Raw genomic sequence first — 19,171 nt, forward strand, 5'->3', positions numbered from 1 at the left:
CTCCAGTCTCTTCTTCCATTGTGGCGAGTCCAATCCCATCATACTTTAATGTTATCTTATTTCATGTATCTTCGGCCAGTTCGTTATTGCATCCGATATTTACTGTCTCTTTTGAAGCATCTAGCGTTTTTAACTTTCAAAAAGATTATTATTATGGTGCTTTTGGTTTGTGCTATCTTTTAAAGATTCCTAATAATTTAATAGAAATAAAAAAATATGACGGCATTTGGCTAAACGCACTAAGTAATCTAGCTGGTAATATTGAATTCACTTGGAAATAAGATTAACCCCAAAGTACTAATCTCATTCCTTTGAGAGTATATTAATGGATTGGGATAATCATAATATGTCTAATTTCTTTCTTTCTCCCTACCTGCCGGCTAATTGATATTATTTTTCTTTACACTCTATCCTTATATCTCTCTCTAAACTTATTTTTCTCTCTAAAATTCAACTTTTTTTTTCTCTCTCTAAACTAAGCTTTCTCTCTCTCTCTTTCTAAAATTTCAACTCTCTCACTCCCTCTAATTTCGACTATATTTTTCTTTCTATTTTTTTAATTATACTTTTTCTCTCTAACTTATACTCTCTCTCTCCCTTTTTTCTAAATAGATGTTGAAACTTTTGGTAACATTATCTAAAATTAATTAAATTAATTAATTAATTAATTGTATATTTTTTGTAATATTAAATAACATGGCTAATTAACATTACCGTGCGAACCAAACACAGGAATTCCACATTCTTAGTAATAGAATGAATAGGAATAAAATTCTCGGATATCTTTTATTCCTAGTAATCTTTCATAATGCGAACCAAACGCATTCGTTTAAAAAATTTAAAAAAATGGTATTGAGCAGGCAAGAATTTAAGTGCCGTGGCACGGGAGTCGTGCCGGAAACTTACCAGCACGGTACAGCACGGTGCGTGCCGAGCCGTGCCGATGCGTGCCAGTCAAAAAAATTTTTGTGTGCCAACACATAATAGTATGAAATATTTATTTTCTTAAGCAACAAAATATTCTAACTATTTATTATGTCTTTTTATCACATTTTTTGAACTTTATTGAGAAAATTACTTATTAATTTAAAAAATATAGAGTTTTGAACTGTGCCATCGGTACGGGATCTATATCGTACCGGTATCTTATTGGCACGATACAATACAGTGGATACATCCCGTGCCGACGAGCACTTAAAACTTTAGAAGCAGGACAAAAGATAATTAAATTATAACTATAATTTATTATAATTTATTTAAATAGAAAGGACTCTATTGGAGTTGACGCAACCTAAATGTGAATCGTAGACGATTGGAAGTTTGGAACCTAATTAAAATAAGAGGTTAATTGCATACAGCTCCTCGTAAATAGATCGAATAGCAAATATATTCATATACAGTTCAACTTTTCATATTTATCTCTGTGAAATTCTAACATTTTCAAATATTAAAATATACCCCTATTATTAGGATCAGTTAGAAAAAAATAGTTAACCATAGATAAAATACTTAGCCATCATTAGTTAATAAGGTAAAATTAACCTTTTTACCTTTTTTATATTATTTGTGAAGGCAGAAAGAAAAAAGATAATCAATGAATTTTTTTAAAAAAGCATTTCTGCATAGTTTTAACAGTTAGGGCTTTTAAAGATACATATTTATGATGACAAAAATGTCATTTCACTTACCATTTGTTAAAAATAAATAGAATTTTAACGGTAATAAACCAAAAGAGCAAATATGAATATCACTGAACTTTTTCAGAAATAAGTTCAGAGATAAATATAAAAAGTTGAACTTCGTAAAACTATATTTGCTATTCGATATGTTTACATAGAGCCGCATGAAATTAACCCTAAAATAAAGATACAAAAGTTAGGAACCAAAAACTTAAAAAAAAAAAAAAAAAAAGGTCAGGGACTACTTAAAGAAGCAGGTAAAAGGTTAGGGATCGATGGTTCAACCAACCCTTTTTCTGTCCTGGGTCTTCTTTTTCTCGGGTAATCTGAAGAAGCGAAAAGAGGAGGAGATGAAGCTCTCACTTCTGCCGCCTCTATTGATCCTCTGCTCGGATCTCATCCTCCAGCCCACCCCTCCTCTCCTGACGGCACTTCCCTTGCCAACACCCACCGCCCACTCCTTTTCCCAAACTGGTAATCCAGCCTTCTTTGATTTCTTTGATTTCGGCCATTTTTCTTACTTGAATTTCGGGTCCATCAAAAATTAACTGCCCTATTAGCAAAATCAACAGTATCAAATATCAATCGAAAATTAAAATAAATAAATAAACAAATAAAGTTCGGAGCCCTGTATCTTCATGGCCGACGATTGAGAAGTTACTCAATACTTGTGCCACGTGTAAATCTTATATCTCATTCATGTTAAAAAAAAAAAAAAAAAAAAAAATCAATATTAGAAACTTAAAAGAACTGGATGAACCTTGAATGAGGGGATATAAAATTCACATCTCAGTTTGGGCTCTACAAGATAGCATTTCTCTACCGTATTTTATAGAAATAACTACCTATACATTCTATTACAACTCTATTATAGAATATAAATCTTATGCTCCATCATTTAAGGGTGGATAAGACTTGAATAAATATGAACTTTTGATTTAAATGATGGATGAGACTAGTGAGTAAATATGAACTTTTTGATGGACTAAGATATAAAATTGTATACCTTATTATATAAGTAGGAAATGCATGTAGCACTGCATTGCTCATCTAGAAAAAAACTTAAAACTTTCAGATTTGTCATATGGACCATGCAGGTAATCTAATCACTGTGAGCCGCACCCCGAATAAAATCTACCATCCGTTGACGGGATCCTGCGTCCTCCGGACGTCCTTATCAGACCCACTGAAGCTCGGCGCTTGCGACCGATCCGATGCGTGGAAGTACACGCCTCAGAAGTTTTTGGTTGTAGGAGGTACATACTTCTGCTTGCAAGCTGCAGCGTCCGGAGAGCCGGCAAGACTCAGTATCATCTGCTCTGAGTCTGATTCCCAATGGGACTTAACACCGAATGCGAAGTCATACGTATCAACAAAGCTAGAGGATGGGAGTGATTTGTGCTTGGATGTTGATTCGGAGAACACGCTTGTAACCAATCCGTGTTTGTACTATCGCAGCGGCGACGCAATGGATTGCAACTCGGATAGCCAACTGTTTGAGTTTGGCGGTCGAAGCTAGTCTTCAATAGATACCATAGAGACAGAATTCAAGCTTCGCTGCAGAGCTTCTCTTCTTCTATGCTATTGTATGAATGCTAGAAGTATTGTTCACTGTGCTTTGCATGACAATAATGATAGGTTTGGAGTAATGCATTTGAGTGTTTATGTATCACACAGAAGCTTTCTTGTCCAAGAACTTAATTGTCATACAGAACAGACTTTGAATTGTTGAAATCAATTATCTTTGAGGGATTATGCATTTATCTTCTGGGGGTGTAATGTCTGCTAATTCAACTCTCAGATTGATAGTTAAATATTATAGTTATACGACGACATAGAAACTAAATCAACTGACAACAACTGACACCATCATTCATTCGTGCGAAATACCGGTAAAGTTTTGACAGAATGACCCGATCCGAACAAAAGTTGCAATTCAAAGCTGCATAGAAACAAATTGAAGCTCCACGGCCTCACCAGAGCTGCTTCACCAAAAGTTACAGTGACCAATGGTGTAATTGAGCCTTCCAACATTCAGTTACAGCATAATACGCGGGGCAGCAAAGGAGATGGAATGAGAAGATTAAAAATTATAGTGATTCACAAAAGACGACATAAATATAGAAATTATATCTAACAATTCGAAATTTCTATAAACAAGCACACCCTTCTCAAATAGCTAACCAAGAAAAAGTGCTCTTAAGCTGTGGAATTCTTGGCAGATGGAAAATGGAGAAAAAAACAATAATAACAACTACTGAATTATTAATTTACCTTCTAATCAAGAGATCAATCAAATTTTCTATATGAATACAGGAATACAGAGGGACAAACTAGATGAGGGGTTCCGACAACTCCATCTCATTAGAGTTTTCTTGTATGTCGGCTTGCTGGTATCGTACAGAGTTGAGACCCAGCCATTGCCACGGCCAGCAAATGTACCTATGACTGTTCCGGTTCGTTGTCTCGCCCCTGCTATCATATTCTTCGAGCTGCCGAGTAAGTTCCTCCAACCTCTCACGCAGCCTCGCGGCTCTCAAATCCGCCAATCTTAAGGATTTCTCAGCCGCATCTCTTGCCGCCATCGCCGCAGCTGCAGTTTCTTCCTTGAATTTTAGTTTGTTTTCTAACTCTACCATCGCTTGCCTAGTGTCTTCTAGTTCCTTCCGGAGAGCTGATATCTGCATGATGAAGATAATTTCCATTGCACATATGAAGATTCAGATCAGATTTTCTTTGAGGTCCCAAATGTAATGGAATTTGATATTGAGGATAGTTTAATTTCAGGATACGCATTATGACAGTTATTTCCTTTAGAATGACTGTTATAAGATATTATAAAGAATTCCTGCTAATTACTATGACGGTATTATCACCATAACCAGCATTATACGAGCCTTTTTAGCATCATAAACAAAATGCTAATGATATTATTTATATTATTAAACTTATGTCACAAAGGCTTTAGAGATAATCTATTACCAAAAAAAGCGAGAATATGATAAGAACTCACTTCAGCATTTGGAACATACAGACCAATCATTAGAATCATCAAACGTTGATGGCTTAAGTAATAATCAGGTCATTACTAGGAACTGTTCGAGTACTTTGGTTGTTTGAGATTCAAGATATAAGACAAATGTGATTGATTATTAGTCTATACTACTCTACAGTTAGCATAAACAAATTCTAAAACATAGATGATGATCCAGTAGATAGAGCACCTGTGTTTGAAGCTCCTGTTCAACTGCTCCACCAGCTGCAGCTTCTTGCTCTGCTGCTACTTTCCATCTTGTGATTTCTTCTTCAGCTGCTGCAATATCTGTCATGAGGCCTTCAACCTTCAAAATATAATATCCACAGCAAATAACTGATTAGCATGCCCATAGAACACAAAAAGAGAAATCCTCAATAAGAGTATCTCAAAAGGTTGCATGTTGATAAGTGAAAGCAACATTACGTTTTCGTTCGCTACCCTCTCTTTCTCCTCAAGTTCCTTTATGCGTTGCTTTTGCTGGCTAATCTCTTTAGCTTGTGCATCTAAACGAGCTTTAAATGCACTAGACTCTGCCCTTAATCCAGTAAAAGAAGTGTAAGAGAGAAAGCAAATTAGGATGATTCAGACTAATGAGGTAGAAAAGATCATGCAGAGGAAGTAGTACCCATCTTAGATAATGTTAAAAATTGCATTTGAAAGGATTAATCAGGACTTTTTCATTCAAAAGAAAAATAAAAGAAGAAAAAGTCCAGGGAAAGAGTCCTCATTTTCTTTCAGAAAATATCAATATTAGTTTTTCTAAACTATCACTTCTAATCAAAGAAGTAGATCATGTACGAAATTACAATTTATAAGAAAGTTCCTACTTTCTGGAGATACAGATTTATAAGTCAAAATTTGATAGCATATGTTAACTTTCCAGAGAGGAACATAAACTTACCTGCTCTTTATGCTATCTTTTATGTTTCTTCTGTAAGCTTCTACTCATTTTTCATTATTTCGCTAACAAATTATCAATTTTGAAACAGAACTGATGATTGAAGAAATGCATCCTCCGTAAAGAAAAGTGGTCACAAAGTGCATATGAAATTATGAATAATACAAGAGAGTAGTTTTCTAAATTCTGACTTCTTAAGTCCTACAGAGATTATTTTCTACTAATTGAAGATCAGAAGCAGAAGTTCAGGATTACCAGCGGGTTTTCCAACATTGTAGTCACTATATCTACTTGGCCAATAGCGGTTAACTGTAAATAGAAATGTTTCTGACTCTAGTTCTTAAAAAGAATTAAAAAAAGAAAAACAATTATGCAAGACACGGTTTGTGAAGAGTAAAATGGAACAATTGATGCAAAATGTTTCCAAAGTTGTTTGGTAAATCTTAATCAATTTGAGAGTTGTTCCAAAATTATGTTATTGAGCTTCAAGACTACCTAAAAGTGTATAGCAGGATAGAATAAGATACTCGACAACTTTTGCATACTATCACTAAAATTAAATGATATTCTTGGACCTCTCTCCCGTATAAAGGGATGGGCAGATTATTTCCATCACCATTCCACAGGCTTATGAGCTATCTCCATATTGCATCACAGCACAAGGTGCCAACCTACAAATCAAATACATAGGTCTATTCCTATTTGGACTACAGCAGAATACAAGCACCCGTCTAGCACGAGAACTTATAAAATCAATTTGTGCAAGATCATGGTGAAGCTGCTCTAGGAAAAATAAAGAACACAGCTGAGAATGACAGATAAAATGGGATCATTTCTTGGACAGTAACATATTCGGAATATCAAGAGTCAAGAAAAACAGCAAGACACTGATTCTGGCGTTAAATTATTTAAACTCCTATCTTTTAAGCAAGGGCACAAATTACTCGGATGGTGTCAACAGATAGAATGCTAATTACACAAAATCATTCCCTTCCCCTCCTGCCCTTCTTTCCGCAGCCACAAGCAGGAAAAGAATTAACAATTCCTAGTTAATAAGATTGACATAGACGAGAAGTACCAACCAAGGCTGCAAGGATCAGGTTAAAATATAAGCTAATATCGTCATCGGAGCAAAAGGCCAACTAAATTTATCAAAATAAGAAGGCAAAGGTACTTAAAAAGTAATCCAAAGAAGCATATGCATAAGGGTTTGTCATTTTCAATATGGTGATTGCTGTTACTGAAGAGAATTATCCACAAGAGAATTATCCACGCACTAAGTACCTGAGCGCCTCCACCAAATGCTGTAGCTCAATGATCTTAAGTTGAGATTCCTTTACGGTGTTCTCCAAAGCACCAGCCTGTGAGACAGAACACATTGAAACTTCATGTCAACAATAGAGTGCACATCATGCATGACTTTTAATCAGAAGAAAAGAATAAGCGCGTACCAACGTATAGACTTCATCCTCTTTAAACCCCTCGTCGTCTGCAACGTGCAACACTTTGTTCGGATCGGACGATAGAGATCCTCTTAGCAAAGTGCTGATATGCTGTTTCTCTTCCAAAAGAGAAACTACCTTCTCATTGAGAGATACCGCCTCTCCATTCATTGCCTCTATTCTTTCTCTTACTTTCTCTGCTGCCGCCTTCGACAGCTCGTAAACCGAAATCATCCCTTCCGACGAAGTCTTCAAATCATCACTCGTCTCAATCTCCTTCCGCACGAACAGCAGGTCGGGCGGATCCCTGCTCTCCGGCTCGTTCGAATCCACGATCCCGACAATGTCATTGATTTGCTCGTAGACCTTGGAGATGTAATAGAGATGATCGACGAGCACCGTCCTCTGCAAGGCCGATTTGGCCTCCAAGCTCTTCAGCTTGCCATCGCAGTCCTCTCCGAGCTGCCTCAGCTCCGCGATCTCGCCCGCCATGTCGGAGATCTTCGCGTCCCTGTCGGCGAGCGACCTCGTTAGCTTCTCGTTCTCGCCGCGCAGGCCGGCGATGGTGGCTTCGAGCTGCGAGACCTCGATGGCGATCTCGTAGTTGCGCTGCTCGGCCTGCTCGCGGGCTTGGTCGCGGGACTTGGCGGCGGCGTCGACCTGGCGGAGGAGCTCCTCGACGATCTCGTTGGTGCGCTTGACGACGCCGAAGGCGAGGGCGGGGAGGCCGGCGGCGTACTTGTGGGACTTGGGGAGGCCGTCGGGGGGGAAGGCGCGGAAGGCGGAGATCTTGCCGGAGATCTTGTCGAGGCCGGAGGCGAGCATCTGGGAGGCGGTGGAGATCTCGGACTCGAGGGCGTCGCCGCGGGCGGAGGCCTCGGCGAGCTTCGCGGCGGCGTCGTCGAGCTTCTTGGCGGCGTCGTCGGCGGAGCGGAGGGCGTCGTCGCGCTTCTTGATGACGTCCTGGGCGAAGGCCTTGAGGCGGTGGAGGCGGGACTCGGAGTCGGCGCGGCCGTCCTCGGCGGCGCGGCGGGCGCGGCGCTCGGCCTCGAGCTCGGCGAGGAGGTCGCGGATGCGCTGCTGCTGCTGCTGCTGCTGCTGCTGATCAGAGGCTGCGGAGGAGGAGGTGGAGGAGGAAGAGGAGGCGGTGGTGAAGGAGGGAGGGGGGAGGAGGAGGGGGGCGGGGTCGTCGGCCTCCTCGACGTCGCTGAGGACGGCGGCGTCGTCGTCCTCGTCGGCCATGGCGCGTCGCGGAGCGGAGGGGGACGCGGAGGAAGGTGGGAGGAAAGAAAGAGGGGGATTGGTTTACTCACCAACCGGTCTTTAGTCGGTCTCGTATTTATTTAGGGAGATGCTGCTTGTAAATTTAAAAAGTGGTACACAATTTACTTTGTTTTTCATCCAAAAATTTATAAAATTTTATGTAAATTTTAATATTTATTAAAAAAAATTGACCCTTGCTTGGATATATATACCAGTAGCACAGCATTTTTTTTTTTTTGAAAAAAATTGGGTGAGAAATGCATGGAGGTTTTGAAATCGCCTCAACATTTTATTTTAATTGAATATCGAGAAGCGTCCATCAAAATTCAAAAACTTCACAGTTGAGGGGGGGCCATTTCACAAGCGACCATATTTGACGGCGACATCAAATGCAGAGGAGTATAGCCGTATAGGGCACGGACGGTCGGAGTACACTTGATTTAATGGTTACTATACTATATATTGCGGGGTCAATTAGAGGGGTGGCCTAAGATTAAAAAGGATTGGTTTATTTTTCTTTTCTGTCTTTTGGGAGAAACCATATATTTTAAGTTGCAAATTCAAAATTACTTTGGCTAGTTTATATAATACTATGCTAAATTATATGCCTACATTTGCTTAATTAGACAATAGTGTACCAAATCAATATGATTATTTGCTGAATTTAAATCATTTTAAAGTAAATATTGATTAAAATTAAAATTAGTTTGATACTAACCTTGTACTCGACTATATATGGATCATCATGGACTGTAGAATACTGCTCAACTATACCCAGCCATAATAATACCATATATAAGCAAGCTACCAGCGAGGCAGCAACCATCTACCATAGAGAGCATTACAAGAAATTTATTTAAATTTATTTATAGCTTCATTTACATTGCACTCCATCTAAAAGATAATACAAATATGGAATTCTTTCTCATAGTAGATCCTCTCTCTACCACGGTGAAAAGCTTCATATCTATAGTAGCGTTCCATGAAAAGAATTTCTCTACAAATTGCTAATCAAAGCAAATGATGAGAGCGAAAAATGTTTACTCGCTTAAGAATTGAAAATCATCTCGGTACTGGCCATTCTATCCGACCCAATGAGTGATAGACGGTCATGATAGACGTCTACGTGGCCAAACGCATTTGAGCCTGGAGGGCACTCCAAAGCAGCCTCAAGAACACGATGATGAACGCCACGGGAATCGATTGCATACCCGCCTTTATGGTCGTGCCCGGCAAAGCAGACCTTTACGCAGTTGTGCCGGTGAACCACCGCCATGACCTCTTCATAGTTCCACAAAAGAGCCTCAGGGGCTGCCGCTTCGGGGTTTAAAGGGAGGTGGCAACATATGATTACATTTTGTTTACTCTTCTCACTTTCTTGAAGGATGCTTTCAAGCCAATCCAGTTGTTCTTTACCGATTGCTCCATTGAACATTAGATATCTTCTCGCAACGCCAACCAAACCATTCGGACTATTCTTATCAGCATTCGGATTCTTTTCCTGCAAGAACTTCATTGCTGCTGATGCAATTGGGTGATCCTGCGGCCAACCGAGGGCACTAAAGTCATAGGCATCAAGAACGATGATCCTATATTCAGGAGTCGGCGAGAAGTCATAATATGCATGGCCATCAGAAGAGGGCATCTTGAATAGTGAGATTAGTTTGCTGCGAGGAAGGTTGTAAAGGCAATGGTTCCCGATCATGTGATAGATGGGACCATTGAATTTCTCGAATTCATGAAGAACTTTCTGTACTGACGCCAGCGACTTATCTTTGGGGCAGAACCCGTCAACAATGTCCCCAAAGTTTATTGAGAATTTGAGCTTCTTGTGATCATTCCATTGATTGACTGCCCTTTGAAGAACCAGAATGCTGTGGCGGTAGAATCTGGGGACACCTAGAAACGAGTGGCCATCAGGAATATCGGCATACTGGACATCGGCAATAACTCCAAAAGAGAATAATGGCTCCTTAGTATGAGCAGTGGCTAACCCATTAGCTGATGCCATCATGGTTAGTGTGGTGAACAACAGATTTCAAAATTCTCGTTCCCTGCAAAGTATTTGTTTGTTTGAGATAAATAGTTTTCGCATGAAAAGAAAGGGCTCAATTCAACAAACAAGTTGTGACGAGCAAAGTTACCTGCTGAAACCACAAAAAGGGAAAACTTCAGAAATCCCCCCCGTGGTATCGACTAATTACAAAAAGAAGAAAAAGAAGAAGAAGAGAAGAAGCGAGAAAAAGAGAGAGCCAAATCTTTTAAAAAAGATACTACAAAGTGCTTGCTAACATGTAAAACTCGCTTTGAAGCAAAGCAATAGAATAACATGTGCCAGAAACTAACCAAGCCATGATGCAAGCCATCATTCTCATTTTCTTATGATCAAGTAGTACATAATTATTACATCTAAGATGAAATCTGTCACCCAATGTGGATGATAAGCATCTTCTATCCACACAAACCATTTTCATACTGCTTTTTTATTTCATGTTAACATTAAGTTGACATTTGGGAATTTCACTTATATGTTTATATGAATGCTATATAGCAACATACACAGATTATCTGCTGCAATTTTCTCTAGAGTACAATAATATTATTTATTCTTATAAATAATTAGAAAGGATGTGTACATTTGACCATCCACATCTGCGGTAATAGGAGATGCTAGGCTGCCATTAATTTGTAGTATACAACTTGATTTAAACTTGCAAACATTAGTTCAATCGTCGAGTCGAAACAACTAGGTTCTGAGTCAACTCCTGTTTGAAAGCTAGGTCCGATTTACACAATATAGACCTATACCCCAAACCAAGGCCTCAATACAATAACATTTAAAGACCACTGTGAAACCAAAGATGTTGTTCGCAGGATCTCTCACTAAATTATAAGCTGGCGAGAGTGGAAGATTAACAACCAAGGTTAGTATATATGTTTACCCACATGGTATAAAACATGGCATCAGTTGCAATTCCCATACTTTTAAGTGCTATAGATCAAGAATTTAAGTGCCGTAGCACGGGGTCGTGCTGGAAACTTGTCGGCACGGTATAGCACGGTGCATGCCGAGCCGTGCCGGTCAAAAAAATTCTTGTATGCCGACACATAATAGTATGAAATATTTATTTTTTTTAAAAACAAAATATTCTATTTATTTATTATGTCTTTTTATCACATCTTTTGAACTTTATTGAGGAAATTACTTACTATTTTAAAAAATAGAGGGTTTTGAGCTGTGCCATCGGAACGGGTTCTGTACCGTACCAATATCTTGTTGGCACGGTACGGGCACGGTGGATACGGCCCATGCCGACGGATACTTAAAACCTTGCTATAGATTAGATAAAATAGCTGGTGGTTTCAGTTTGTTAATGCATACTAACTTTGACGTTTAGTCAAGATATATATAAAACCTAATAAATAAAAAGTCTATTATCAATTGAAATGGAGTGTGCAAATAGGGTTAGATAAGCCAAACACAAGCAACGTTGGCCATGAGCTCAAAACTCCGTATCAAATTCCAAGAAAACTCAAAGCTGCTTACTTGTATTTCCTGTTTGTGATTAGCCAAATACTTTGCACCTCTTCTCACAGCTGAATTGAAATTGAACATCTACATACATTTCCAATCCTAGATGATACATCTTATACATATGCACGCGTGCATATAAGTATTATGTATGTACGCATATTGAATATGACCTAAGGGTTTTCTCTTCATGTAATATTAACCCACACAACACAAAGCCACCCCCTAAATCTTACTTATACTCTGAAATGTTGGTAGAGAACATTTCGGAGGCAACTAAATGATCCACTTTGCATATTTGCCTCCTTAGTGCGTAACATAATGATAATCAAACATTATAAGAAACCGAAGTTACGCAAACACGGACACTGCTGCGGCCGCAGAACACAACACGATTCCGATACGGCCGACTCGGCAGCTCAGAAAAAATAGACACACAGGAGAGACACAGCAAATAAGATAGTACGCAAGCAATCAATTTACGAGTCTCGGCGATTGCATTGAACAGAAGCTAGTGAAAATATTAGCAATAATGCAGTGTCAACGCCATGAAAGCATTCAATTAAAAGCTAGAGCTTCAAATAAAAATTAGAGAATAATCGAAACAAGAATTATATACTCTTAAGCAATTTAGAGAATGCTTCAAACAAAACTCAAAAAAGTTCAAGCATAAACCTTTCAAACCCTAAATTAAAGCAATAGAAGATTGTATACCCCAATATGAGGACGTCGCGGCACGGTGAAATCCAAAAATCAATTGAAATCCTACATGAAAAAGGAGAGAAAAAAAAAAAAAAAAAGGAATGAGAATCTCAAACCCTAATAATTCTAGATTTTAAGATCGGATTGGGGGAAAAGAGATTTCACCGGAAAGCAGTAGCGAGATTCGCACGAGACGCGACTCATTTTACGCAGCTCGAATATTACGGATTGGCCGATTCGTACGATTTTTCGGCGTTTCGCGGCCGCGCTTGCAAAAGCGCTTTCCCAAGAAGCCGTTTCCGCCGACGAACCCTCTCTGCACCCGACCCGATTAAAACGGTGCCCTTCGGGTTCGGGTCGAGCCCCACCAACCCCACCGGTTCAACAAGCATATTCGTTGCTCCCATATTCCTTATTCCATAAATATAATAATTAATAATTAATAAATAGAAAAGAGAATGGTGAAAATGCATACACGACCCCTCAACTACAGAGAATTTTAGATTGGTTCCTCAATATTATAACTTTTTTTGAACTTTTTAAGTTATTCTGTTTATTTAGTTAAAAATTTTATTTTATTTAATAACATTATTGATCATTAATCACTAATTATTATAAAATTTTGATAAAATAATTAAAAATAATAATAAAATTTGATAAAATTATCTAATTTATTTGGTTAAAACTATTTAATTGTAAAAAAATTTAAAATTGAGAAAAAAATTAACAATAAACTTTAGCGGGCCATTTATATATATATCAATATAATATTTCAGTTTTCAGCGGATTCTTTCTCGATAAGAGCGTCGTCTCTCTCCGACGCCTCCGCTTTTCCCTTTAGCTAGGGTTTCGTTATCGGTAGATCGCGATCGCGTCCTCCCCAAATATCTCTTCGTCGATCCTTTTTTATTATTATTCTCCTCCTCCGCGATCATGGAGATGGAGCGCGTCACGGAGTTCCCGCACGCCACCATGGATCGTCGACCCCGGAAGCGAGCGAGGCTTGGATGGGACGTTTCTCACACGCCAAAGGTATAACCTTTCCTCCCTAATTCCTCCCCTTTTTCTCTGATTTGTGACATCTGAGCGAGTTCGGTTGGATCTGTTTGCATAAATGCACGATATGGTTCTATTATCGTGTTTTCCACTGACAATTTCGCAGATCTGATGGATTTTCTCTTCATCTGGTAAGGATGGAGCAGAAATTTGTTTTTATTTATTATTTCCGGTTTTGAATTGTCGATTTGGCTGAGATTTGATCGATTTATTTAGATCTAACATGGATCACGAAGAATTTTAAGTAGTCTCTCTTATGGTGTGTTTGTGGACGCTTATTCTTTCTCTATTATAAGGATTTTAAGGCAATTGAAGCTTTTTTCTTCTCCTTTTTTTGCGTTGTATGTTTGTTCAGTTTACGCTTCTTATTTGGCTGATATTATCTGATAATGTCCATGTAGAAATTATTAAATCAAAGCGATTTAACAGAGGCAATTATTGGTTCTTCCGAATTTATAGTTTTGTTATAGCTATCATCAGCATGACTAACTGATTGATGAAGCTTTTTATTTGTTAAGAGAAATTATTATAATATTGTGTGGTTATGCAGCTTAGATGCTCAATTTCTATTTGAGAAGCAACAAAGGACTAACTTTTTTACTCAATTATGTATCAAATATAAACTTTTTTTCTGCCACAGCTCAGTTGTTTCATGGATGAAGTTACTGTGATTGACTCTGATTTGACGGTTCGTTGTTTAGGAACTAATAATCTTTGTTGTTCTTATGCTATTAATAGGTTCAGGAAGGTTGTCTTGCATCTTTATCTATGGCTGTACAGAATTTTCCTTCTGTCGCTTTTAGTATGCATCATAATTTGCTGCTTGATCTCATGATTTTCATTTCCGTGTGGTGAATTTGCATGTTGTTATATTTTCATGTTACTGCTTTAGAACTACAGATGACTTGAGTTTTTTAGAAAGATTTATAGAGGGAAGGGTGTAAATTATAATTTTTTTTTTCCTTGAGTGAGCAAACAAATGGATGGCTGTATGTAGGCTCAGATAGGAATGTTATGTGGGCAAGAAGTTGGAGATGTGGCCAGCTTGGTATCATCGGGGAAACCTTCATACAGTAGTAGTTCTTCTATGTATCCGAAGGGAGTGGCTAGAAATGCTTCCCCTCCTTGGAGAGAAGATGATAAAGATGGACATTACATGTTTGCGCTTGGAGAGAACTTGACTACTCGCTGTAATTACACTATCATTATTGAAATCTTATATATGTGATGAGTAGTATTTGCCAGATGCTCGTTTTGGTTTTCTTTTTTTCTTTCTTTTTTTTCCCTTTTTTTATATGAACAAATTTTTGAATGTTTTAATTGTTTTACTGATACTTAAGAGACATGGGGTGCACTTAAAATTGCCTTTCTTCGTTTTCTTTTGGTGTGTGGTACATCACTGTTTGGTATTCTTCTTGCGTGCTATAGACACTGAATATTATTAGAATGATTAGCACTAACTCTTACTCAATTTTTTTGACATTTATATATTAAGTGCTTGTCATTTTCATGGATATAGTGCTATTCAGATTTTTAGGATTTACAAATATCGGAATGATTAAAGTTGGTTTCGGTTACAATATTTTACATTTGAAATCAAGTATTAATAGTTATGCATTGATGTATCCTTTGTCAGAGTTTCTCACAGTTTCTGCTGTCTGTTATGGAGATTTCCTAGCTATTTCCATCCAGACTCTCTTTTCTCAATCAATATCTATTGTCTTGGACCTGCATTTAGTTTTATGACATATTGCAAGATGCTGCATCAATTCAATTTAGTTTTGCAGTTTTTATTCTGATAGACATTCATTTTTGAATCTGTTTTATTTCCTTTACAAAATTACTTTCTCATGAAATTTCAAGTGATTTCCTTTGTTGGTAGTGGTACTGTTACTTTGACTGCTGTTATACTATTATATTTCTACAAAGTCTCACATTCTTCTGCACTTATATTTTGGATGCAGATAAAATCTACAGCAAAATGGGTGAAGGTTTGTTTTTATTCTTTCTACATGCTCTTAGTTGATGAAACTTTTAAATATTTCTACTCATGCTCTTATTTATAGATGTCATGGGATAAGCTTTATGAATTGTAATCTCAGAAGACATTCTCCATCATTTCTTTCATATTGTTTATTGCCGGGTGCCTGAACAAGGTTTTAATTGTTATGAGACTGGCCATTTGTTTTTTTTTCCCCTGACAATCCTCCCTTGTATTCACCAGGCACTTTTGGTCAGGTATTGGAATGTTGGGATAGGGAGAGGGAAGAAATGGTAGCAATTAAAATTGTTCGTGCCATAAAGAAATATCGCGAGGCAGCAATGATAGAAATTGATGTTCTTCAGCAGCTTGGGAGACATGATAAAAGTGGCAATCGGTAAGTATTATCCTTATATTTCTGACAATGGCACTTTTTCCTTTTTTGGATTTTTTTGGCCTTTCAGTATGTTGTGGTTACAACTATGCGAGCGGTTTTTGCAGTTGTGTGCAAATTCGGAACTGGTTTGACTATCGTAACCATATTTGTATTGTAAGTACATGATTGATTTATGACAATTTCCCCCATTTTGCCAAGTACCTTGTCAATGAATCTAAATGACTTCAACAGGTGTTTGAGAAGCTTGGGCCAAGCTTATATGATTTTCTGCGGAAAAATGGCTATCGCCCATTTCCTATTGACCTTGTTCGCGAACTTGGCAGACAACTGTTGGAATCTGTTGCATGTGTGTAGACAGTACTTTTGGAACTTTATATGTGCATTTCCATTGATATCTGCTTGTACTATGCAACCCTGTGACTATTTGTTTTGGTATTTTAGAAATGGATGCGTGCCGTTTCCTTCTTAATTTTGTTCTAAAATCATGTTTGTTATAGTCTAGGTTTTTGCACTCTTATCTTGGTTTTCGGGATTTTTTTTATTAATCTATTATGTACTGATCATTGCGTGCTTCATTTATTAGGTTGAGTTTGCTTCTGAATTGGAACTGAATTAACCTTATTTGGGCTTAACAATATTTTGGATATTTATGTTCAACTTTTTTATTTTTTTGCATTGTTGCAGTTATGCATGATCTCCATCTTATTCATACTGATTTGAAGCCTGAGAATATTCTCCTTGTTTCGTCGGAATACATAAAAGTACCTGATTACAAGGTAATTACAGTGGTGAAATTGTTAACCGTCATTTGTGCAGTAGGTTGTCACCATAGCTTTTTGCTTGTGCAGTTGATTGTATTTTTTTTGCCTCTTTGGTTAAAGTAATCAGTCATTATGGCATTTTGATTATTTTTGACTAAAACTTCATTTTGGTTGGCTTGAATTGAAGGATGTTTCATGCTCAAAGAAACTACCCAAGTCAAGTGCTATAAAGTTAATTGATTTTGGTAGCACAACTTATGATCACCAGGACCATAGTTACATTGTCTCAACTAGGCATTACCGTGCACCCGAAGTTATTCTGGGTATGGGGCCTGATAACTTTCACTATTTTTTCTCTCTAAATGCTGATACATTTCTGATCTGAACCTCCTGCTTTCTGCTATCAGGTCTTGGATGGAGTTATCCATGTGATATATGGAGTGTGGGTTGTATCCTTGTGGAACTCTGCTCGGTAAGTTTATTCAAAACTCGCTTATGCTACTTAAATTTGTTGGTTGATTCTTTTCCTTAAACCTGCAAATCTTTTATAGGGGGAGACATTGTTTCAAACTCATGAAAACTTGGAGCACTTGGCCATGATGGAAAGAGTGTTAGGTCCTCTGCCCCAGCGTATGCTTAAAAGAGCCGAGTAAGTGCTTGAAAAGTTGCTGAGTACTTCAATGTGCTGCTGCATTTTGGTCTTAGTAGCAGCTTCTTGGGTTGCTTATGATTGGAAGTTTCTGACTAGTTTAGATTTTGCTATTTTCGCTTATTTCAGCTTCTTTTTTTTTTTCCCTATTTTGCAGCCGGCATGTGGAAAAATATATAAGACGAGGCAGATTGAACTGGCCAGAAGGTGCAATATCAAGGGATAGCATTAAAGCTGTTCTTAGACTACCTCGTCTTCAGGTACCAGTGAGCATCCTTATGGTCCTATCCTTAGTGGATTCGTCCAATTTTTAGGAGAACTTTGTTTTTGGTTGGGAAGTTAATGAAAGAAGGGCATTTTTCTTAGTATGAGAGTCGTAAGTTATTATTACATTAATAGATAATCAGTAGATTGATATATGTAAATATTTGCTTAAATTCATTTCCTTTTTATGAGTAGTTTGAACTGCAAACTTTTAAACATGATTTGTATTATTATTCCGCTCCCAACATTGAAATCTAAGCCGGGCAACGTATTTTTGTGAACCATGTCTAAAGTCTATTCTAATTCTTGATGTTAAATCCTTTCAGAAACCTCTATTATTTGTAGCTGATTTCTGTCTGCAATCGGCAACTTTATTACCATTAGATTGACATCTAAATTTCTTGGTCACTTGGATTGATTTGCTGTTTTTCTTTTTTCTTTTCCCCCCTTCCAGAACCTGGTGATGCAACAAGTCGATCACTCAGCTGGAGATTTTATTGATCTTCTACAAAGCCTTCTGAGATACGAGCCATCTGCTCGGCTAACTGCTCGGGAAGCTTTACGACATCCCTTCTTCACGAGTAACCGTCACTGGAGGTTGTAGGCACGTGTCCTTGCAGCTAACTTCTACTGATTCTAAATGTTTTAGGCCTCATTTAGTATCTATGTCATATTTTTGGTTCTCTCCAAACGCAATTCAATGTTAATGTCTATGCCAGCGAAGGCACTTTTCTGTTCTTACTGGTGTTGGTCTTTTTCTGCCAACATAAGTTGTAGATATATAGCTTGCATCTTTTCTGGCACATGCATTGCATACAGTTGTGGTTGGAAAGACAGAAAAAAGGCAATGATACCTGACGAGGATGCTGCGAGCTGGTGCTGAACGGAATGTGTTCACGGAAGTAGCATGTAGATCACAGTGGGGTTTTCAGGGAGAAATGTTAACCATTAAAAGTAGATCTAACTCCTGTAAACAGACCCTTGAATAATAGGTTTTGGTTGTGATTTACATTTAATGCCTTTTGGTTGGCTTTTACTGTTTATCGGTTTGCGGCCTTTATCTTATTATTCGGAAATATGTTATATTGGAATACAGAGAGTTATTATCACCTGTTGTCAATTGTGTAGGAAGATGTGCCCTAAATTTATGCCCTAAATTTATGATCAACATTGCTATAAGGTTAAACAGCTGACGTCCCTGTGGTTCCCTGTGGGGAAATCTTCGTCCTAGGGAGAAACACTAATTTTTTCTTTTTTTTCTTTTTTCTTTTATTTTATTTTATTTTTATTTAGTTTTTTATTTTTATTTTTAAATTTTTTTTTTTAATATTTTTTTCGTCTTTGTCCAGTTTTTTATCTCTTTAAAGGTCTTGTTGTCTCACCCATGTAGCTAAGTTTATATCCTGAATGAATGAAGCGGGTAGCATGCTACCTTTTTCTCAAAAAAAAAAATATTGTTTTCATTCTCCTCAGCTATTAAAGGAAATTGAAGTATAACTTGTAAGATAAA

The 19,171-nt window shown here is 37.7% G+C and overlaps 4 protein-coding genes across 9 annotated transcripts; 2 read left to right on the plus strand and 2 right to left on the minus strand.

Annotated features, from left to right (window-relative positions):
- On the plus strand, window positions 1,940-3,442 carry LOC109709953. The gene is made up of 2 exons (XM_020232352.1): window positions 1,940-2,153; window positions 2,777-3,442. The coding sequence occupies exons 1-2, from the start codon at window positions 1,955-1,957 to the stop codon at window positions 3,196-3,198; spliced, it is 621 nt and encodes a 206-aa protein (XP_020087941.1). The 5' UTR covers window positions 1,940-1,954; the 3' UTR covers window positions 3,199-3,442.
- Window positions 3,745-8,377, minus strand: LOC109709950 (protein MLP1 homolog). The gene is made up of 5 exons (XM_020232347.1): window positions 7,066-8,377; window positions 6,899-6,975; window positions 5,140-5,251; window positions 4,904-5,020; window positions 3,745-4,360 (listed from the first exon to the last, which is right to left on the minus strand). The coding sequence occupies exons 1-5, from the start codon at window positions 8,296-8,298 to the stop codon at window positions 4,013-4,015; spliced, it is 1,887 nt and encodes a 628-aa protein (XP_020087936.1). The 5' UTR covers window positions 8,299-8,377; the 3' UTR covers window positions 3,745-4,012.
- Window positions 9,161-12,876, minus strand: LOC109709951 (manganese-dependent ADP-ribose/CDP-alcohol diphosphatase). 4 transcript variants are annotated; one of them, XM_020232348.1, is made up of 3 exons: window positions 12,719-12,876; window positions 12,566-12,616; window positions 9,161-10,373 (listed from the first exon to the last, which is right to left on the minus strand). In XM_020232348.1, exon 3 carries the CDS (start codon window positions 10,331-10,333, stop codon window positions 9,368-9,370), a length of 966 nt encoding a protein of 321 aa, XP_020087937.1. In that variant the 5' UTR covers window positions 10,334-10,373; window positions 12,566-12,616; window positions 12,719-12,876; the 3' UTR covers window positions 9,161-9,367. The 4 variants fall into 4 exon arrangements, with proteins under 4 accessions (XP_020087937.1, XP_020087939.1, XP_020087940.1 ...); XM_020232350.1 differs by having other exon boundaries at window positions 12,527-12,616; XM_020232351.1 differs by lacking the exon at window positions 12,719-12,876 and having other exon boundaries at window positions 9,161-10,218; window positions 10,314-10,373; window positions 12,566-12,712.
- LOC109710167 (serine/threonine-protein kinase AFC2) lies at window positions 13,342-18,702 on the plus strand. 3 transcript variants are annotated; one of them, XM_020232634.1, is made up of 12 exons: window positions 13,342-13,585; window positions 14,607-14,799; window positions 15,574-15,600; window positions 15,834-15,987; window positions 16,092-16,140; window positions 16,219-16,333; window positions 16,672-16,763; window positions 16,936-17,071; window positions 17,156-17,220; window positions 17,300-17,397; window positions 17,555-17,657; window positions 18,116-18,702. In XM_020232634.1, exons 1-12 carry the CDS (start codon window positions 13,487-13,489, stop codon window positions 18,263-18,265), a joined length of 1,281 nt encoding a protein of 426 aa, XP_020088223.1. In that variant the 5' UTR covers window positions 13,342-13,486; the 3' UTR covers window positions 18,266-18,702. The 3 variants fall into 3 exon arrangements, with proteins under 3 accessions (XP_020088223.1, XP_020088224.1, XP_020088225.1); XM_020232635.1 differs by lacking the exon at window positions 14,607-14,799 and having other exon boundaries at window positions 13,408-13,585; XM_020232636.1 differs by lacking the exons at window positions 13,342-13,585; window positions 14,607-14,799; window positions 15,574-15,600; window positions 16,092-16,140; window positions 16,219-16,333 and having other exon boundaries at window positions 15,969-15,987.

This window comes from Ananas comosus, linkage group 5, assembly GCF_001540865.1.
Source record: "Ananas comosus cultivar F153 linkage group 5, ASM154086v1, whole genome shotgun sequence".
Lineage (NCBI taxonomy): Eukaryota > Viridiplantae > Streptophyta > Magnoliopsida > Poales > Bromeliaceae > Ananas > Ananas comosus.

Excerpts from the sequence above, each read along its gene's own strand:
- LOC109709953 (XM_020232352.1), top strand. The coding sequence starts at position 1,955 with ATGGTTCAACCAACCCTTTTTCTGTCCTGGGTCTTCTTTTTCTCGGGT. Across the intron at positions 2,154-2,776 it reads CCACTCCTTTTCCCAAACTG|GTAATCTAATCACTGTGAGC; the intron begins GTAATCCAGCCT and ends TGGACCATGCAG.
- LOC109709950 (XM_020232347.1), bottom strand. The coding sequence starts at position 8,298 with ATGGCCGACGAGGACGACGACGCCGCCGTCCTCAGCGACGTCGAGGAG. Across the intron at positions 6,976-7,065 it reads AGGATGAAGTCTATACGTTG|GCTGGTGCTTTGGAGAACAC; the intron begins GTACGCGCTTAT and ends TCTGTCTCACAG. Across the intron at positions 5,252-6,898 it reads CATTTGGTGGAGGCGCTCAG|GGCAGAGTCTAGTGCATTTA; the intron begins GTACTTAGTGCG and ends TACTGGATTAAG.
- LOC109709951 (XM_020232348.1), bottom strand. The coding sequence starts at position 10,333 with ATGATGGCATCAGCTAATGGGTTAGCCACTGCTCATACTAAGGAGCCA.
- LOC109710167 (XM_020232634.1), top strand. The coding sequence starts at position 13,487 with ATGGAGATGGAGCGCGTCACGGAGTTCCCGCACGCCACCATGGATCGT. Across the intron at positions 17,072-17,155 it reads TGCACCCGAAGTTATTCTGG|GTCTTGGATGGAGTTATCCA; the intron begins GTATGGGGCCTG and ends TTCTGCTATCAG. Across the intron at positions 17,658-18,115 it reads TTAGACTACCTCGTCTTCAG|AACCTGGTGATGCAACAAGT; the intron begins GTACCAGTGAGC and ends CCCCCCTTCCAG.